Raw genomic sequence first — 15,488 nt, forward strand, 5'->3', positions numbered from 1 at the left:
ACCCAGCGCTTCATGAAACGGCTTCTCCGTGCTGACGGCATCCACCTGTACAGGCTGCCACGCAGCAGCATTTTATTCCGTTATAAGCACTCTTTTCAATCCCTCTTCATCCGTCACCGCTGCTCAATTTCAGCTCAAGATCGGTCCCATCCAGTACTGGCCACATGTTGAGTGACGAACTCCCAGCCCCTGATTCACGATGCGGGTAGCTTTGTTCTTGATGCTTGAGACCCTTTGGCAGGTGCCCGTCACTCTTCAGCTCTTGCGCTGATAAGTTTCATTTGTGAACCAAGAAGAAGAGTTCTACCATTTGCAGTGCGTATTTATGAGAAGAAGCTGGTGGCCGTGTGGTGCACTTGCTGGCTATTGCCGGCTTGTTGCAGATAAAGCCACAAGTAAGAAAGATGGAGCCACCATGGCTGCATCCCGATTGTCTGTGGCGGTAAGCCATTGATGGGATGGAGATAGCACCTCACGGCTGTGAACGATCGACGGATGACAAGACGGAACTCCTCTTGCAGAAAGTGCGTGACGAGTACTCGAATACTGATTGTAGAAATCTCGCCGATGATAAGATCTGCATTTGCAGCAGTTTATTACCGCCAAACTCGCCCGACCCCTCAATAATTACGTCGTATTCACATCAATCTCCATGAAAAGGTTGAAAATTGGCCGAATTCTAACGCATACATCTTGCATACATTACTATTATAAATGGCATCTTACCTTCCCAACCCAAGCAACCGTCGCTTAAATATATTCTGTGTTCATCAGAGGAGCTTTGTAAGTTTATATCGTTGTCTCGACCATTCTACTAGTGAAGAGTAAAGGTCATATCGCCATTTAATCTGATATCTCTGCTTGAAGCGCCAACGTAGACCTCAAAACTGCCAGAAGGGATCCTCCACTGATCAGTAGCAGTATCCCAAGAGCTAAACCAGCGACGCTCATTGTCAGTTATTTACGTTCGAGAAAAAGAGCATCAGGAGGCGCACCTCAAATCTCGACGACTTAGATTGAAAGACAAAGTACGAGTCTCGCCTACACCGAGGGGGACAGCTTCAAATCCACGTAGAACTTTGCTTGGAGCGTCTTCGGCAGGTGAGCCAAGGTAAAGCTGAGGAATTTCAGTTCCTGCAAGCTCTCCGTCGTTTTTGATGTCTACTTGCACCAAAGCGAGACAGTCGTAAAGTAAACTGGAATTTGAAGGGTGTACTGCTTCAAGATCTGCGGTGGACGGCTGAACTTGAAGATTGGAGTACTTGAATGTAGTGTACGAGAGACCTATATTAATGTGTCAGCAGATATGTTGACGTGTCCGCAGAAACATCGACGGAAGTGCGTGTCGTGCTCACCGTAGCCAAACTCGTAGATGGGAGTCAGGTTGTACTTGTCGAACCAGCGGTAGTCAATCAGGAGACCTTCAGTGTAATTGATTTGCTATGAGACGAAGTGTAGCAAAATAAGTGAGAGAACTTTATCGTTCTTTAATTAGATCAAAGCTCACATGGTATTCAGCAGAAAGCTCGCTGTCTTCTGCGATATCTACCAGATATGGGTAGTCGATCAACTTCGTATGGTCTCAAAGGTCAGCTTGGTTGCGCATTTTCCCGCTGGTGACAAAGATACAACCCACCTCTTGAGCGACCGTATAAGGAAGTCGGGCGGATGGGTTGACGTCTCCATAAAGAACGTCCACCAATCCATTACCTGCTTCCTGGCCACCACCTCCCGCGTTCAATACCGCAGTTACATTCTCGTGATTGGCCCACCTGGTTGCATTGAACGGTCCACAGGCACTGTAAATGACGATAGTCTTCGCGCAAGCAGAGGCGACAGCCAGAATAGTCTCATCTCCTTCGCTGCTAGCCATCAAATTGGCCCGATCATAACCTTCGGAACATTCGTGTCGGACATCGACAAGACAAGGGGAATCCAACGCATTTGCCGCCGCCGCGTAGGTTGCTTGATTAGTATGATTAAAATTGTCGAGGTATGAGAAAACTTGGCTATGATCTATGCGAGCTCTCTGCTGCAAAGCTTCAAAAGGCGTGATAAGATATGGTAGATTAGAGTAAGAGGATCCTTGACCGCTAGCGAAAGTTCCTTGGTCATTCACGGGGGCGAAAGAGAAATCCAAGGGTGCGGGAAAGCCGTATAAATCAACCGCTGCATGTTAAATAAAACGCCTGATCAGTCCGTTGGTCCTTGACAGCTCTTGTTCAATGTAACGACTTACAAGCTGATTGGCCAAAGACATATAGACTATACACAGTCGAGATTGCACAAAAAGGTGAGCAACTACATTGACTAGAAGGATGCGCATGTTACTCACTAAGATACATTCCTTAATGGCAACGTATTGTTCTCGTTCTTCAGGAGGACGATGGATTTGGCAGCAATTTCCCGGGCCAGTGCGTTATGGTCGTCGCTCAATGCATTCTTCTCCCTTTCAAGGGGGGGATAATTCTGATCCTGACCGACCTTGTACCATGCAGAGATGATTCTGACCGCCATGTCATCAAGACGCGCTTCCGACACTGTACCATTAGCTAGAGCTTCGGAAAGCATGCTGTTGGGGCCAAACGGGTCTGCCGACAACGAAATGAGAGAAGAACACATAGGTCAGATATTATCATCACAGCATCTTCTCATGCTCCTTCCAACAACTCACAAGCGCCTGTGGAATTCCCCGTCCCACGGTCCACTGTAAACCCAATAACAGAGTCACAGCCTGCATTGGCGGAATCTACTTCGTATCCGTCGTAGATGGCCCCATAATCGGAAAGGACCCAGCCTTGGTAGTTCAATTCTTCGTGTAACCATTTCCCAAGGGATTTGGGATTAGAACAAGCAGGAATACCATCCAAGCCGTTGTAGGAGCACATGGTTGACACGACTCCGGCATTGACAGCATCCTGGAAGGGCCATAGATACAGTTCATGAGCCGTTCTACATCATCGTCAGTCTCCTTGAAGAAATTCAAGATTTAGAGGATCCAGCTAAGCTTACCGACCATCTATGTTGGAACTGGTGATTTGCCTTCCCGCTTCTTGCTCGTTACCAATATAATGGCGCATAGTGGCCATAACATTTTGAGATTGGACGCTGCAAAACACAAGTAAGCATTAATTGGTGCGAGTTGGGACACGCTAAACGGTATACTTGCCCTTTGACATGTTCGGCGGCGATCTGACCAGCAAGATACGGGTCGGTTCCAGAGTCTAGTGGTTGGAGGGAAAAGCCATTCAGCAAAGGTCTTGGCATTGGCTGGCTAAGCAAGTTTCACTCACACTCAAACCCGCGACCTCCCTGTGGCGACCTTAGCAAGTTTAAACCTGGTCCGAACTGAACGTTGATTCCCTTCGCTCTTGCTTCTGCGCCGATCGCTGACGCTCTTCGGTAAACTAGATCACGGTCAAAGCTTGCGGCCGCTGTAATTTGCTAAGTATCCCACATGTTTTGGAGCGTCGCGAAGAAAACTAACCATTCAAACCTTCAGGGAAACTGGAGGCAAATGGCCAACCTCGAACGCCAGCGGAACCATCGGCGTAGAAAAGACCTGTATAACCCAGCCGGTCCACTTGGCCGACCCGGGGCTGGTCATATTGCTGAGTGACATTGAGTTTCTCTTCGAGGCTCATTGAGGCAACGAGAGCTGGATCAAAGAAGACGTATTAGCATCTTTGTGATTTTTGTGGCACTTTTGGTGCGCACCTTTGGCTTTCTGAAAAGCTCCCTGCCAGTCTCCAGATCCATCGGCAGCCGGCACCACGTAAACAGCCTCGCCTAGATGGCTGGACGCGAGAAGGGTCAAACCCACTGTCAAGAGATGAGACTTCATTTTTTTCAGATGAGTATCAAAAATTTCCCCGTACCTCGAAGAGCTTAAATCCTTTTTCGACCTGAGCAATAGTGTGTGGCCTGGCGGGGCATTCATGAGCCGAGAAACGAGAATGGAATGAACTCCGTCCAGGTAGAGTAAAATGAATATCTCTGCACTCGCGATATGGGGGAAGATAGCGCCAGCGGTCGATATTTGGCCTGGCGGGGCGTTCATGAGCCGAGAAGCGAGAATGGAATGAACTCCGTCCGGGTAAAGTAAAATGAATATCTCTGCACTCGTGATATGGGGGAAGATAGCGCCAGCGGTCGATATTTGGACCGTGATATGTATGATAGGAAAAAGAAATTAAGCGTCGCTGGAATGATCACCAAATAAGGAACCGGGAGAAAGCAGACCACTGATATTGGGTGCCTTGTGCCCAGGAACATATAAAGGCACTTACTTTTCTTGGCTGAAACTAGTCCGTGCCTTAGTGACTCATTCACTCCGATATGATCCTGTGACGAACGCGGCAAGGAGGTTTGACGTTCGGCATGTGGTTTCTTTTCCATTTTCCCCTTTGAGGTGAGGTCAGAACTTCCTTTCCGTCGTCCCCTTATTTACGTACTGCACGGCAACGAGATGTTACTTGAAAGAGTTTCTTTCTGAATGACATTACAGGCAGATATGTGATGGTTGCTCCTTTCGGACTTCATAACTTGCAGAGATGCTTCCCACTTACATTGGACATTGTTTTTTTGATAGGTATACATTCTTCGTTCGTTTTCGCTGCCCATTTTATAACATAATGTAGACTTCTTGCTTCAGGCCGCCTCCACTATTTTTCGTAGACAAACTTTACTCAGAGAACAAGGATCACTCCCCTCCTCTCTGACAGTCGTATCTCTTTTAAACCTGTCATATAATTTTGCTCGCCAACTGTAGTCTTACTCAGAGCTTGTTGTTATTATATTCACCCCATCACCAACTAGTACAACATTCCATTCCTGTTCTCGTCTTGAGAATTACAGGATGCTTGTTTATAGGCAAGAACTATCCATCTGCTGCTTGGAAAGTAATTGACATTCCCATGATATTCTATGTAAAACACTACGCTCTCGTCATATTAAGGCTGGGGAAAATCGATAGATTGTGGGGGCCAGGCTGAATCATCTTTCCACTCCACCTCATACTCCCGATAACCAGAGCCAATCTCTTCTTCCTTTCCTTCTTCTGCACCTGGCAATGACACGACCGCCGAACAATTCGGCGGTATGGTGACCTGGACTCGGAGCTTTGACCCGACTATGGCCCATTCAAGAACGATGCGACCATAAGGCGAAACATGCCAGATTTTTGCGGAAGTGAGCGTTCCCCCGGGTCGAGGTGCAACAAGGATCTTCTTCCATCCCGGAGCAAGCAAGGAAAGACCACCAATGTATTTGTGCATGAAAGCAGCAACAGCACCCAAAGCGTAGTGATTGAAGCTAAGTGATCAAAGAAGGGCGTGAGCTATCGTTTTAGCGCCGGAAAGAGTGTCGACTCACCTTGTCATTTCGCCTAAATTTTGCAGACCGAGTCAGAATGCCGAGAAAATCAGTCAAGCGAGTTCGAGTTACGAGATCAAAGCAAAATCACGTACCTGGATTGATAGAGCCGTCTGGGAGCATACTATCCCATCTTTCCCAAATAGTGGTGGCTCCCATGGATACTGGATACAGCCAAGATGGATTGGCCTTTTCCTCAAGCATTCTATACGCGTACGCGATGGCGTTGTTTTCGGCAAACGCATCGAGGATGACTGGTGTCCCCGCAAAACCCGTCCCAACTTTGAACTTGTTTAACCGAGCCAGCCACTCGAGTCGCTTGAGCGCCCCTTCAATTTGTCGAGGCGTCTCAAGTAAACCGAATTTCAGAGCGAGGGCATACGCTGTCTGAGAATCGGAGGACAGTCTGCCATCGTATGTGACGTACCGTTTGACAAAGAACTCCTTGAGGACTCTGTACTGTTGTTTGTATCGATCCCCTTCTTTCACTTTGCCAATGGTTTCAGCCAGTTTTGAGGCGATTCTGGTGATATGGATGAGGTATGCGTCAGCCACCAGGATAGAGTCGGTTTTTCCAGCAGCAGCATTATCAGGTGGGGCTGTAGGAGTGTGAGAATGTTTATCAGAACAAGCATCGTTAGAGTCAGGAGTTTAAATAGCACACTCACCCGAAGGGTCGAGCCAATCGCCGAGCTGAAAGAACGCAGGGTCCCACAAGCCGACGTCGTCTCGCTTTACCCCTCGTTCAAGCCAGCCGACGATAGATTCCCATTGTGCGGCCACAATGGCAATATCTGCGTAAGCATTGTAAAGATCATTGGGTAGAAGAACGGCGATATCGCTCCAAACGGCCGTTCGCATCTGCCCGCATTGGATTAATCCCTTTGCCTTGTTCCAACGGAGGTGATAAAGACTTACCCCAGCAAATAATGTATCCTGAATGACATCCGGAACTACCAAGGGTGCATTGCCATCATTGTCTTTCAATTGCTCTTCTGCGAAATCTTCCAGCCAGTTACGAAGAAAACCCGAGGTGTCCGTGAGAAACGAAGCTGTTGCCGCGAAAACTTGAAGGTCTCCCGTCCAGCCTAGGCTATACGACACAGTGTAATGTCAGAATCCTAAGACTTACTGTACACCTGTAGTATAATCTAAGAGGGAGAAGAATGCTCACCGCTCGTCTCGTTGAGGACAGTCGGAAGGTATGGAAACCGTGTTGCCTCTCCAACTCCAAACCACGTTCTGGTGCAGTTGATTGATCAGAGGATGAGAGCATTCGAAACCTCCAGTCTCTTCCATCTGTGTCTGGATGACCACAGCAGTGAAGTTTTCTTTGGCTTCTGCTTCGGACATCTGTCGAGACCAGCCATCGACTTGGACATATCGGAACCCGTGGAAAGTGAACTTAGGCTCCCAACCCTGCCCAGCTTGTTCAGGGCCATAGTATATAGAGTCCTGGGCGCGTGCGGTACGCAATGGCCTACGTCCCAGCTTTCCATTCTCCAAGACTTCAACATGAGAAAGCACAAGTTTCCCACCGCTACCCGGTAGAGATCGGATTCTGACCCACCCCACGAGGTTCTGACCAAAATCTAAGACTGTCTCTCCGCTTGGCGTGTTGATCACATCCTTGACCGAGACCTCGAGAACCTGTCGTACGGGCGGAGTTTCCGGAGAGATAAGTTTGGCTTTGGGGAAGGGAAGGATTTCTGTGTTTTTCATCCAGTCTGAATTTCCACCGGCGCCCACGAAATCCCACATCTCACCATTATATATCTCGCTTGATGTAAGATTCCCGAATGACCATTCCCAGCCTTCGTTGGGGCCGGTTTTCAAGACCACTTGCCCGTCAATTTCGAGTCGAGCAAGCAAACCGATTCTCTCGCCATAACATCTCTTTCTCTCCCACCCAAGTTCTCCAGCATACCACCCTTCGCCCACCCAAGCAGTGAACTCCATTTCAGTACCCTTTGTCAGAAGTTCGGAGACGTCAAAGGTCTGATAGTGTAGCCGATGCTTGTACGACTGCCACCCCGGGCTAAGGAGTTGATCACCGACCCTTCTACCGTTGATATGAGCTTCATAAATGCCCAAAGCGGTAATGTACAGCCTTGCCGAAAAGTTGCCGGTTGGAGGGATTGTGAAACTCTTCCGGAGACGGAATGGTTGCTTTGGTTTGCCGATCTCTGTAACCTCGGCAGGGCAGGAGATCACATCTGCCTCCCAGGATGAGGAATCATCAGGTAAACCCCCTTCTAGGATGAGCTCTTGGGATTTGTATTTGTTACCGTCGGAGCCAGTGACTTCCACAACAACCGAGACTGCTTGTTTGGGCTGGATAGCTTTTGTTGGCCAGGGAGCGAGTACGTTGTTATCTGTAACTACATCATGTATTTCTTGCCTTCCGCTAGGCCACGATATATGAAGAGAGTAAGCTCTTTGGGTCCATCCCGAGATGTCACCTCCAAATCGCCAAGACAGTCGAGGCTTCCAATGTGTGATTCCCAGCACCGTATTCGATGTGGTCAAGGGATAGTGTTCGACACTGAATCGTTCAATCGATATTTGGCTTGACATGAAGTACCTGTTGAAAAATGTAAAGGGTTTCTGCGTCTGTATGAAGAATGAAATGTGGGCCTGAAAGAAGTCACTGTTTAATTAGTGTACTTCAAAAAAACGCAAGGTTGCGCAGTTTTCCTTTTTTTTTTTAGTTTGCGTTTTTGTTATAGTAATGGTACTCCGTCCGTTGTGAGCGCTATTCCATGTTTCGGCTCAAACTTATCCCACGTCGATCGGTTCATTATTGCTTGTTGGGGGCTGGGGACTTACCATGGTTTCTGAGACCAACGCGATGCCAAATGTAACATGGGTATTATCTGAGTCGGAGTAATTGATAGACCGTTTCTAGCAGCCGGCTAATTATCGGACAAACGAGGACCCTGAGGCTGTTTACCCCCTCTGGAGCGATAGTTCCTGACCCAGGAACTACTGCTCAGCCGCAGTTGAACGCGGGGAAATGAATTACCGGATCACATTCTATCGTGTTTCGACGGTTAAGTTCTAACGAATGTCACCTCGCCAGTCAGATGTTTTGGTCTGGTCATCAACTATATATGCCTGGTGTATTTGGGGACTTTACTTCTTCTGCACAATCTTCAACACACACTGGACGCAACAATCAATCCTCCACGAACAGTGTACACCATCAACATGAATAACGATGGCGAAGACAAATACGGCCTTGAACACGTTGAGGATAATGTCGGTGAAAAGGTCGACACTGTCGCCGAAGCTTTTGACAAAGGACAAACTGCTACTGGTTACGAATCGCTTGGCATTCTAGCGACCGTGAAGACTTTCAAAATGGCCTCCGCTATTTGTTTTGCTGCCACCTTTGCAGCGGCTGCCGATGGTTACCAGAGTGCGTAATCCCTCCTTGATTAAAGTCGATCTGATCATAAGTTTTGCATTTCTGACTGTTCAATAGTCGGTATGAATGGTAATATCATTGCCAACCAGGGCTTCATTAATCAGTTCGCTACTACGGTGGATAACAAGACTGGCGAGCCCATTCTATCTGCCTCCGTGTTGACCGCCATTGGCACCATCCAGTCAGTGGGTCAGATTGTTGGCATGACAACCCTTCCTTTGTAAGTGATTATTTGACATAAAATCATTCCTAAAACCCATTACTAAGAATGCCTTGCATGTAGCCTGGCTGCCCGATTTGGTCGGAAACCTGCCATGTTTGCCCTTTGGGCCATTCTCGTTGCAAGTGTTTTATGTGAATCGTTGGCCAAAAAATGGCAAATTTGGGTGAGATTCGCTAGTTCCTGTAACCTCTTAAACTTTTTGATGGCTGTTGACTCCTGACTTTACCCCGACAGTTTTTGGCAAAATTGTTCTCCGGCATGGGTGTTGGCTCCTTGCAATTTATCACTCCAACATACGTCACCGAGGTTGCCCCGATTCGCATCAGGGGTTTGTTGTTGATGTTGTATAATTTCTGGTAAACAACAAGAGTCGTCTAGCCTTCGATTGGTAAGGCTGATTCTCTCATACCCGGTTATTAGGTTCAGTTTGGGTAGCTTTTTCGCCCCTGTTGCTCTTCAAGTCATGTATAAAACACACCCGGAAAATTATAAGACTCCCATCTACACGCAGGCACGTCAAAAATTCTGTTTCTTGTAAAGTAAATCCTTAGCTAACGCAGTTTGCCATAGTGGGGACACATTGGATTGATGTTCGTGATTTACCTCCTCCTACCCGAATCCCCAGGTAAGACATAGATGCTCCACGAACAAAAGGGTTTCTCGCATGGGCTATACTGAAGTATGAATTATCACAGCCTGGTGCGCTACTCGTGGCCTCGAGGAAAAAGCCAAGAAGAACATGCGAAGGATTTACCGTGGCGTCACTGATTTCGATGTTGATGTCCAGTACGAGGGTCTGGTGAGGGCTGTTCAGCATGAAGAAGCGGTTGCCGCCGAATACAGGCGACTCAGTTGGTACAACATCTTCCGTGGCGTTGACGGGGTGAGTTTGTTGACTTGGTATCGCGATACGCCCTTCGCTTAGTTCGCTTACCCCTCCTAACATTGTATTAGTTCCGCACTATTGTCAGCACTTGGGCCTTGTTCAGTCAACAACTTCTTGGTTTGACTTTGGTAGGTTGTGGGAGATGTTGAACGCTCTAATTTGTCTTGCCTGACCCTGGTTTCGCATGCTTTCTTGACAGTTCAATACCTACAGCTCTTACTTCTTCCAAATTGCCGGTTTCGATGATCCTTTTTCCATTACTTGTATCTCGACTGGTATCCAACTCGCTGTTATTCTCGTTGTTGTTGCCCTCGTAGACAAGGTCGGAAGAAGAAACCTATGTTGCGGAGGATTGACGACTATGCTCATCGGTAACACCCTTATTGGTATTCTTGGTGTAGTCAAGTCAACCAATGTCACTAACAAACTGCTGGTGTTCTTTACCTGCGTCTACAGTAAGTCCCGAATGGCACCGACTGTCATTCAGAGTTCCAGCGCTGACCAGATGGTCAGTGGTCGGCCTGCAGTGCTCTGGTTCTACTGGCTGGGGATATGTCGGTGAAATCTCCTCACAGCGACTCCGTGCTCACACGGCCGGTTTCGGTGCGGCCCTCAGTTGCGTCATGGGTGTGATAATGAATGTTCTCGTTCCTTACATGCTCAACACCAATGAATGGAACTGGGGTCTTAAGACTGCTTTCTTCTATTTGGGTGTGGGGGCTCCGTTTGCCGTTGGATCTTGGTTCATCATCCCAGAGACCAAAGGGTGAGTTAAATTGTTCCGTTTTAATCATCATTGGTCAATATGTCTCAGATAACTGACCCAAAATCCTCTGCAGACGATCTGCAGCTGAGCTTGATGAGCTCTTTGAAACCAAGGCTCGACCCTGGCGATTCCACAAGACGCAAACCGCCCTTCAAAAGGCTATCGAGCAACAGTTCTAAGGCAGTGATGTCATGTAAAGAGGCATATGTTTGGACATCCCTTCGTCATTTGCTTCTGGGGGCTCCACATAGCCCTATGTTCAAAAATATTTGAGTCTCAATACTGGTGTTCATCTCCTTCGTTCGTTTTCTTTGGGGATTTTAGAGGTTGCGGTTTGCTTGTGTTTACTTTATTAGGATAATGTACATTATACAATGCTTCCCCTTTCTGTCTCTACTGTATTTTGCTCAATATCTATACTAAGTCAATCAATCAGTCAGCTCCTCCTGCCGCCCCTGTAGACCACAAGCGTCCGAGCCCTCGGCTTCACTAACTCAACGTTTACACTCTTCTGCATCCCCTTTAGAAGCTTAGGCATCGCTGCCCTCCGGCTCTATCGTCCATATGCTGTGTTCCTGCTCATCAAGCCGCCGGCTGACAAGGCCAGTGATCGAAACAAAGCCCGACGATCCTTATTAAAAAGGGCTAATAGCAGCTGCGTCGTCGGAGTTTAAGTTATGTTCCCGGCATTTGATAATGATAAGTACAGGGACTATTTAGCCGCTGAAACAAAGATACTGAACCCCTCTATTATAGCTTTCAGCATGTAATTTGTGTTCTTCAGACCTATTATGATCTATCAGGACAAAGAAGGAAGGCAACAGGTACTAGGAACGAAGTCGCATCTTCGTTAATGTTTACATCTATGACCATCGATCAGTTGTCACGTGACCCGGCATGAGCTTACAATGACGGAATGACATGCCAAGCTTCGGCATCCGGCCATCCACGCCATGGAGAAGCGGTGCAACCGTGTTTATCTTCCACTTTCCCAACAAATAATTCGTATCCCTCTATCGATTTCCAACTTCATCTCTTATAGAACAACATCAATGGGTCTCGCTTCTAAACTCGCAGCTTCTCAGAACCAGGCTGGCATCGGCGCTGGGGCTGCTCCCGGGGGTGCCCCCTCCCAGCAAGCTCCTCAGCAGCAGTATGGTCAACAACAGCAATACGGTGCTCCCCAGCAGCAATTCCCCACTCCTCAGTCTTACGGTGCTCCTCAGCAGCAACAGTATGCACCCCCCTCCGGTGCTCCCCCAGTCCCTGGTAGCAGGTAAGTCGTCTTTCATTTGACGCTCGGGTTCCCGCTGATTATTTCGATTATACAGGCCTGCCGCGGCTCCCACGCAAGGACAGTACGCGCCTCCCTCCGGTGCCCCCTCTTCACAGTATGGCCAGACACCTGGCCAGCCTCAATCTCAATATGGCCAACAGGCTGGGCAGTACGGTCAGCCTCAATCTCAATATGGCCAACAAGCTGGGCAGTATGGTCAGCCTCAATCTCAATATGGCCAACTAGCTGGTCAATACGGTCAGCCTCAATCCCAGTACGGCCAACATGCCGGCCAATACGGCCAGCAGCAAGGACAACAGCAGGGTCAATACGGCCATCTTCCTTCCCAACAGTACGGTCAGCAGCCTCCAGCCTACGGTGCACCTGGTACTGGCGCTCCTCCTCCTTCCGGACCTGCCGGTGCCAACAACACCAACGCTCAATACTTGCTTAGTCTCTTGCAACATTGTGTTCAGGACGTGAGTGACTCATGTCATGTATCTGACCGTATATTTACAATCAGCTGTGATACAGCAAAATCTCCAAGCGTTCTACCCTCCTGGTTCTCTCGAGCCTATTGCTCAGCGTGTTGCGCAATCTGGCGCACTAAACAAAATTGCCCAGGAATGGAGGCTCCCTTTGGAACTTGCTTCTGATCTCGTCAAGCTTTCCCTGTTTGATGTAATCCTTTACATTGATGACTCCGGATCCATGGCTTTTGAGGTATGTTTTCTTGCTTAGGTGCTGCATGACGGGACTGATGGTAAACTAGGGTGGCGGTGAGCGTATTGATGATCTCAAACTGTGAGGCTATGCCTCCCATAAATATCCTACTAGCTTTGGCTAATCCACTGTCACAGCATTCTTTCGCGCGTGGCTTTCGCCACCTCGCTCTTCGACCACGATGGTATTCAGGTCCGAATGATGAACTCTCGAGTCGAGGGCAACGGTATTACCAGTGAAGCCCAAGCCCTCCAACTTATCCAGCAAATCAAATTCTCTGGCTTGACGCCTCTTGGAACCTCGTTATGGCAAAAGGTTCTTCAACCCTTGGTCCTCGCCCCTGCCCAACAAGGGAGGTTGCAAAAGCCAGTTGTTGTCGTCAGTGAGTTGTGGCGTTATTTTAACGGATTGAGATGCAAGGCTGATGGAACTTAGCTATCACCGACGGTTCCCCTGCTGGTGAACCGAAGGAGGAAATCTTTAACGTTATCCTTCGAGCTGATGCCGAACTTAAGAGATCTCGTTACGGTGCCGATGCTGTCTCGTACCGTGAGTCTCATACCAATCTTATTGTTACCTGCTAACCATTTCATTTGACAATCAATAGAATTCGCTCAAGTCGGTGACGATCTCAAGGCCCAAAAATTCCTTGAAGAGCTCGATAACCACCCTGTCATCGGTAGTCTCGTGGACTGTACTTCCAACTTCGAGGCGGAGCAGGCAGAGATGATGAGGAAGAGCGGTGTCAATCTTGACCCAAGCATGTGGATCGTCAAGCTCTTGATGGGTCCTATTGACACTAGCTACGATACCAAGGGTAAGTTTTTTCTTTCCTTCTTCTGTAGGTGATGGGAGAAGGTCTTTGAGCAACCGCTCCACCCCGAGTGGGTTGTACTCGCGTTCTGATTAATCTCACTCTGCCGACGGATTTATATTCTGAGGAGCGAGATTTAGACGCTTGATATACTCATGAGGGTGGAGCTGACCTTTTCTCCTGATCATCTCGATAGATGAAAGGAATAGGTACAAGTTTCAAAACTAACTTTGTCATCACAGACGAATAAATCCATACGGCAATCTCAACTGTGGGCAACCGATGTTGGGTTGAAAGGAATGAATATGTGAAGTAAATTTTGAAGGGACTACCCACATGGTTGATTCTGGATATTAATGACTGGGCAGTGTGAAACGTTTGAAGGAATACAATGCGGCTGGGACGGTCTGGTACATGTAGCTATATGCCCGATCATTAAAAACAAACACCATAATGACTGCTTTGCTTTTAGTATTATCTATATGTTATGTAGGGCCGGTCCGTCTAAGCGCAAATGTGCATGAGCATCTTCTTGCAGTCCCTTTCTTGGCTCAATTTTTGTGGAGCAAACTCATCAGATACTTTAGATTTACCGTGCCCACGGTGCCTTAGTACCCACATCCGTTCCTTTACCCTCATTTTTATCACCTCTCTCTTCTACATCCGGCACATCCTCACCCCAACACCATCCCCCTACCCAAATACCTTGCACCACAACCCTCTTGCCAACCACCTCTCCTAAAAACATCTTCTTCAAACCTCCATGCGGCTTTACCCAATTGGGCATTTGAGACAAGGAATACAGTAATGGAGAGTGCTCGGAGAAGGAGGCGCCAAACTTGAAAAGTGAGAGATGGTGGAGGGAGAGTGTATAGAGGTCTGTCATGGGAGCGGAAGGAGGCGAGGTGGCAGATGGATGATGGGAGAGAGCCAGTGACAGTGAGGCTGAAGGAGTGAGATTTGAGCCTAGAAGTTGAGCTGAGCCGAAGAGATAGCTTGATGCATGCATTAGTCAAAATCTGCGGTAGTGTGAAGATATAGGAGACATACGGCAAGAAACAATAATCATCTAAACCCCATACCCCATGCGACCCTGCAGGCTCCAGGTTGTATGTCTTCTGCAGAAGAGTTGTTAATTCGAGGTATCTGAAAGCAGCCTTGGTCAGCATAACTCGAGCTGCAACAGCATTCAGTGAAGATTCACCTAGTGAACACTCTCAAAATCAATTCATCCTCTTCGTCCTCCGTACCGTTGTCACCGCCAACCCATCCAGGGACCACACAGCACCATAAGCCGAGTACAAACGCAAGCTCGTGACCCGTCCCATAATCTAGTCTCGTCGGGTGTCCGAAAGCATGAGAGTTGATCAGTAAAGGAAGCAATTGAGAACGAAGGTTGGAAGGGATATCCCATGAATCAATGAGCGGAGGTAATCTCTTCCATCTATGTTAGCGGAGATCCTATGCGAAAAGCAGCTCACTTCTTGTAGCAGTTTATTGTACGTCCTGAATGCAAGATTGCCAAACCTCTGATTTGATTGCGGCTGGGGAGGGGCATCTTCTATCCAACTAGTCATTTGATCCAGCATATTCATAAGGCTTCGTATTCCCTGACGGAGGAAAACTCGTCAGCCTTGTTTTAAATGGCTTTGAGTCAGCTTACATGTGCGCTGTTGTCAAATGGACCTCTTATGATTTCTTTCCCCTTTAACCGGTCACATCTTCTTTTTATCCAGGCCCAGAAATACTGAAAACCGGGTGAGTTTTGCCACCTTGACACAATAGCATCGCTTGTGAGGCATGGTCGAGGCAGAGCTGGATCTGAAGGGATGTGGACGGCTCTTGAAGTGGAAGCTTCAAATTGCGGGGACTGGGTGTGAGGTTGCATCTCTGTGTTGGTAACCTTCTAACTTGGAGACGATGCTGAGAGCTTGATTAGTGAAAGTGATGCCTATGTGATCAAAATGTTGACAGAGTAGAATACAAAAGGAATCCAC

General features: G+C 48.0%; 5 protein-coding genes; 2 read left to right on the forward strand and 3 right to left on the reverse strand.

Moving 5' to 3' along the window:
• Positions 1-672: 672 nt before the first annotated feature.
• Positions 673-4,150, reverse strand: CNAG_02588 (avenacinase). XM_012192592.1 has 14 exons: positions 3,879-4,150; positions 3,718-3,822; positions 3,488-3,658; positions 3,294-3,434; positions 3,170-3,224; positions 3,013-3,108; positions 2,675-2,952; positions 2,336-2,591; positions 2,240-2,265; positions 1,637-2,169; positions 1,508-1,570; positions 1,356-1,440; positions 996-1,284; positions 673-932 (listed from the first exon to the last, which is right to left on the reverse strand). Exons 3-14 carry the CDS (start codon positions 3,642-3,644, stop codon positions 815-817), a joined length of 2,097 nt encoding a protein of 698 aa, XP_012047982.1. The 5' UTR covers positions 3,645-3,658; positions 3,718-3,822; positions 3,879-4,150; the 3' UTR covers positions 673-814.
• Positions 4,151-4,886: 736 nt separating this feature from the next.
• CNAG_02587 (alfa-L-rhamnosidase) lies at positions 4,887-8,295 on the reverse strand. XM_012192593.1 has 6 exons: positions 6,548-8,295; positions 6,292-6,466; positions 6,042-6,234; positions 5,469-5,972; positions 5,374-5,386; positions 4,887-5,313 (listed from the first exon to the last, which is right to left on the reverse strand). The coding sequence occupies exons 1-6, from the start codon at positions 7,948-7,950 to the stop codon at positions 4,953-4,955; spliced, it is 2,649 nt and encodes an 882-aa protein (XP_012047983.1). The 5' UTR covers positions 7,951-8,295; the 3' UTR covers positions 4,887-4,952.
• Positions 8,296-8,437: 142 nt separating this feature from the next.
• CNAG_02586 (sugar transporter) lies at positions 8,438-11,059 on the forward strand. The gene is made up of 11 exons (XM_012192594.1): positions 8,438-8,794; positions 8,861-9,023; positions 9,087-9,189; positions 9,261-9,382; positions 9,447-9,537; positions 9,597-9,651; positions 9,722-9,909; positions 9,981-10,040; positions 10,112-10,367; positions 10,426-10,678; positions 10,752-11,059. Exons 1-11 carry the CDS (start codon positions 8,584-8,586, stop codon positions 10,855-10,857), a joined length of 1,608 nt encoding a protein of 535 aa, XP_012047984.1. The 5' UTR covers positions 8,438-8,583; the 3' UTR covers positions 10,858-11,059.
• Positions 11,060-11,688: 629 nt separating this feature from the next.
• CNAG_02585 (hypothetical protein) lies at positions 11,689-14,506 on the forward strand. XM_012192647.1 has 8 exons: positions 11,689-11,954; positions 12,010-12,433; positions 12,489-12,677; positions 12,727-12,758; positions 12,815-13,059; positions 13,113-13,226; positions 13,285-13,494; positions 13,734-14,506. The coding sequence occupies exons 1-8, from the start codon at positions 11,731-11,733 to the stop codon at positions 13,739-13,741; spliced, it is 1,446 nt and encodes a 481-aa protein (XP_012048037.1). The 5' UTR covers positions 11,689-11,730; the 3' UTR covers positions 13,742-14,506.
• CNAG_02584 (serine/threonine-protein phosphatase 2A activator 1) lies at positions 13,749-15,487 on the reverse strand. XM_012192646.1 has 5 exons: positions 15,155-15,487; positions 14,973-15,101; positions 14,696-14,928; positions 14,542-14,637; positions 13,749-14,486 (listed from the first exon to the last, which is right to left on the reverse strand). The coding sequence occupies exons 1-5, from the start codon at positions 15,377-15,379 to the stop codon at positions 14,081-14,083; spliced, it is 1,089 nt and encodes a 362-aa protein (XP_012048036.1). The 5' UTR covers positions 15,380-15,487; the 3' UTR covers positions 13,749-14,080.
• Position 15,488: the final 1 nt, after the last annotated feature.

Source organism: Cryptococcus neoformans, chromosome 3 (assembly GCF_000149245.1).
Source record: "Cryptococcus neoformans var. grubii H99 chromosome 3, complete sequence".
Classification (NCBI taxonomy): Eukaryota; Fungi; Basidiomycota; class Tremellomycetes; order Tremellales; family Cryptococcaceae; genus Cryptococcus; species Cryptococcus neoformans.

Coding starts and splice junctions, on each gene's coding strand:
- CNAG_02585 (XM_012192647.1), top strand. CDS start 11,731: ATGGGTCTCGCTTCTAAACTCGCAGCTTCTCAGAACCAGGCTGGCATC. Junction 13,060..13,112: donor AAAGCCAGTTGTTGTCGTCA/GTGAGTTGTGGC, acceptor GATGGAACTTAG/CTATCACCGACGGTTCCCCT. Junction 13,227..13,284: donor TGCCGATGCTGTCTCGTACC/GTGAGTCTCATA, acceptor GACAATCAATAG/AATTCGCTCAAGTCGGTGAC.
- CNAG_02584 (XM_012192646.1), bottom strand. CDS start 15,379: ATGCAACCTCACACCCAGTCCCCGCAATTTGAAGCTTCCACTTCAAGA. Junction 15,102..15,154: donor CATTTGACAACAGCGCACAT/GTAAGCTGACTC, acceptor TTCCTCCGTCAG/GGAATACGAAGCCTTATGAA. Junction 14,487..14,541: donor GATGATTATTGTTTCTTGCC/GTATGTCTCCTA, acceptor GCATGCATCAAG/CTATCTCTTCGGCTCAGCTC.
- CNAG_02588 (XM_012192592.1), bottom strand. CDS start 3,644: ATGAGCCTCGAAGAGAAACTCAATGTCACTCAGCAATATGACCAGCCC. Junction 2,266..2,335: donor CCATTAAGGAATGTATCTTA/GTGAGTAACATG, acceptor GACTGTGTATAG/TCTATATGTCTTTGGCCAAT. Junction 2,170..2,239: donor TGTCTTTGGCCAATCAGCTT/GTAAGTCGTTAC, acceptor TTTAACATGCAG/CGGTTGATTTATACGGCTTT.
- CNAG_02587 (XM_012192593.1), bottom strand. CDS start 7,950: ATGTCAAGCCAAATATCGATTGAACGATTCAGTGTCGAACACTATCCC. Junction 6,467..6,547: donor TGTCCTCAACGAGACGAGCG/GTGAGCATTCTT, acceptor TGTGTCGTATAG/CCTAGGCTGGACGGGAGACC. Junction 6,235..6,291: donor AGGATACATTATTTGCTGGG/GTAAGTCTTTAT, acceptor CAATGCGGGCAG/ATGCGAACGGCCGTTTGGAG.
- CNAG_02586 (XM_012192594.1), top strand. CDS start 8,584: ATGAATAACGATGGCGAAGACAAATACGGCCTTGAACACGTTGAGGAT. Junction 9,910..9,980: donor TCTTCCGTGGCGTTGACGGG/GTGAGTTTGTTG, acceptor ACATTGTATTAG/TTCCGCACTATTGTCAGCAC. Junction 10,368..10,425: donor GTTCTTTACCTGCGTCTACA/GTAAGTCCCGAA, acceptor CCAGATGGTCAG/TGGTCGGCCTGCAGTGCTCT.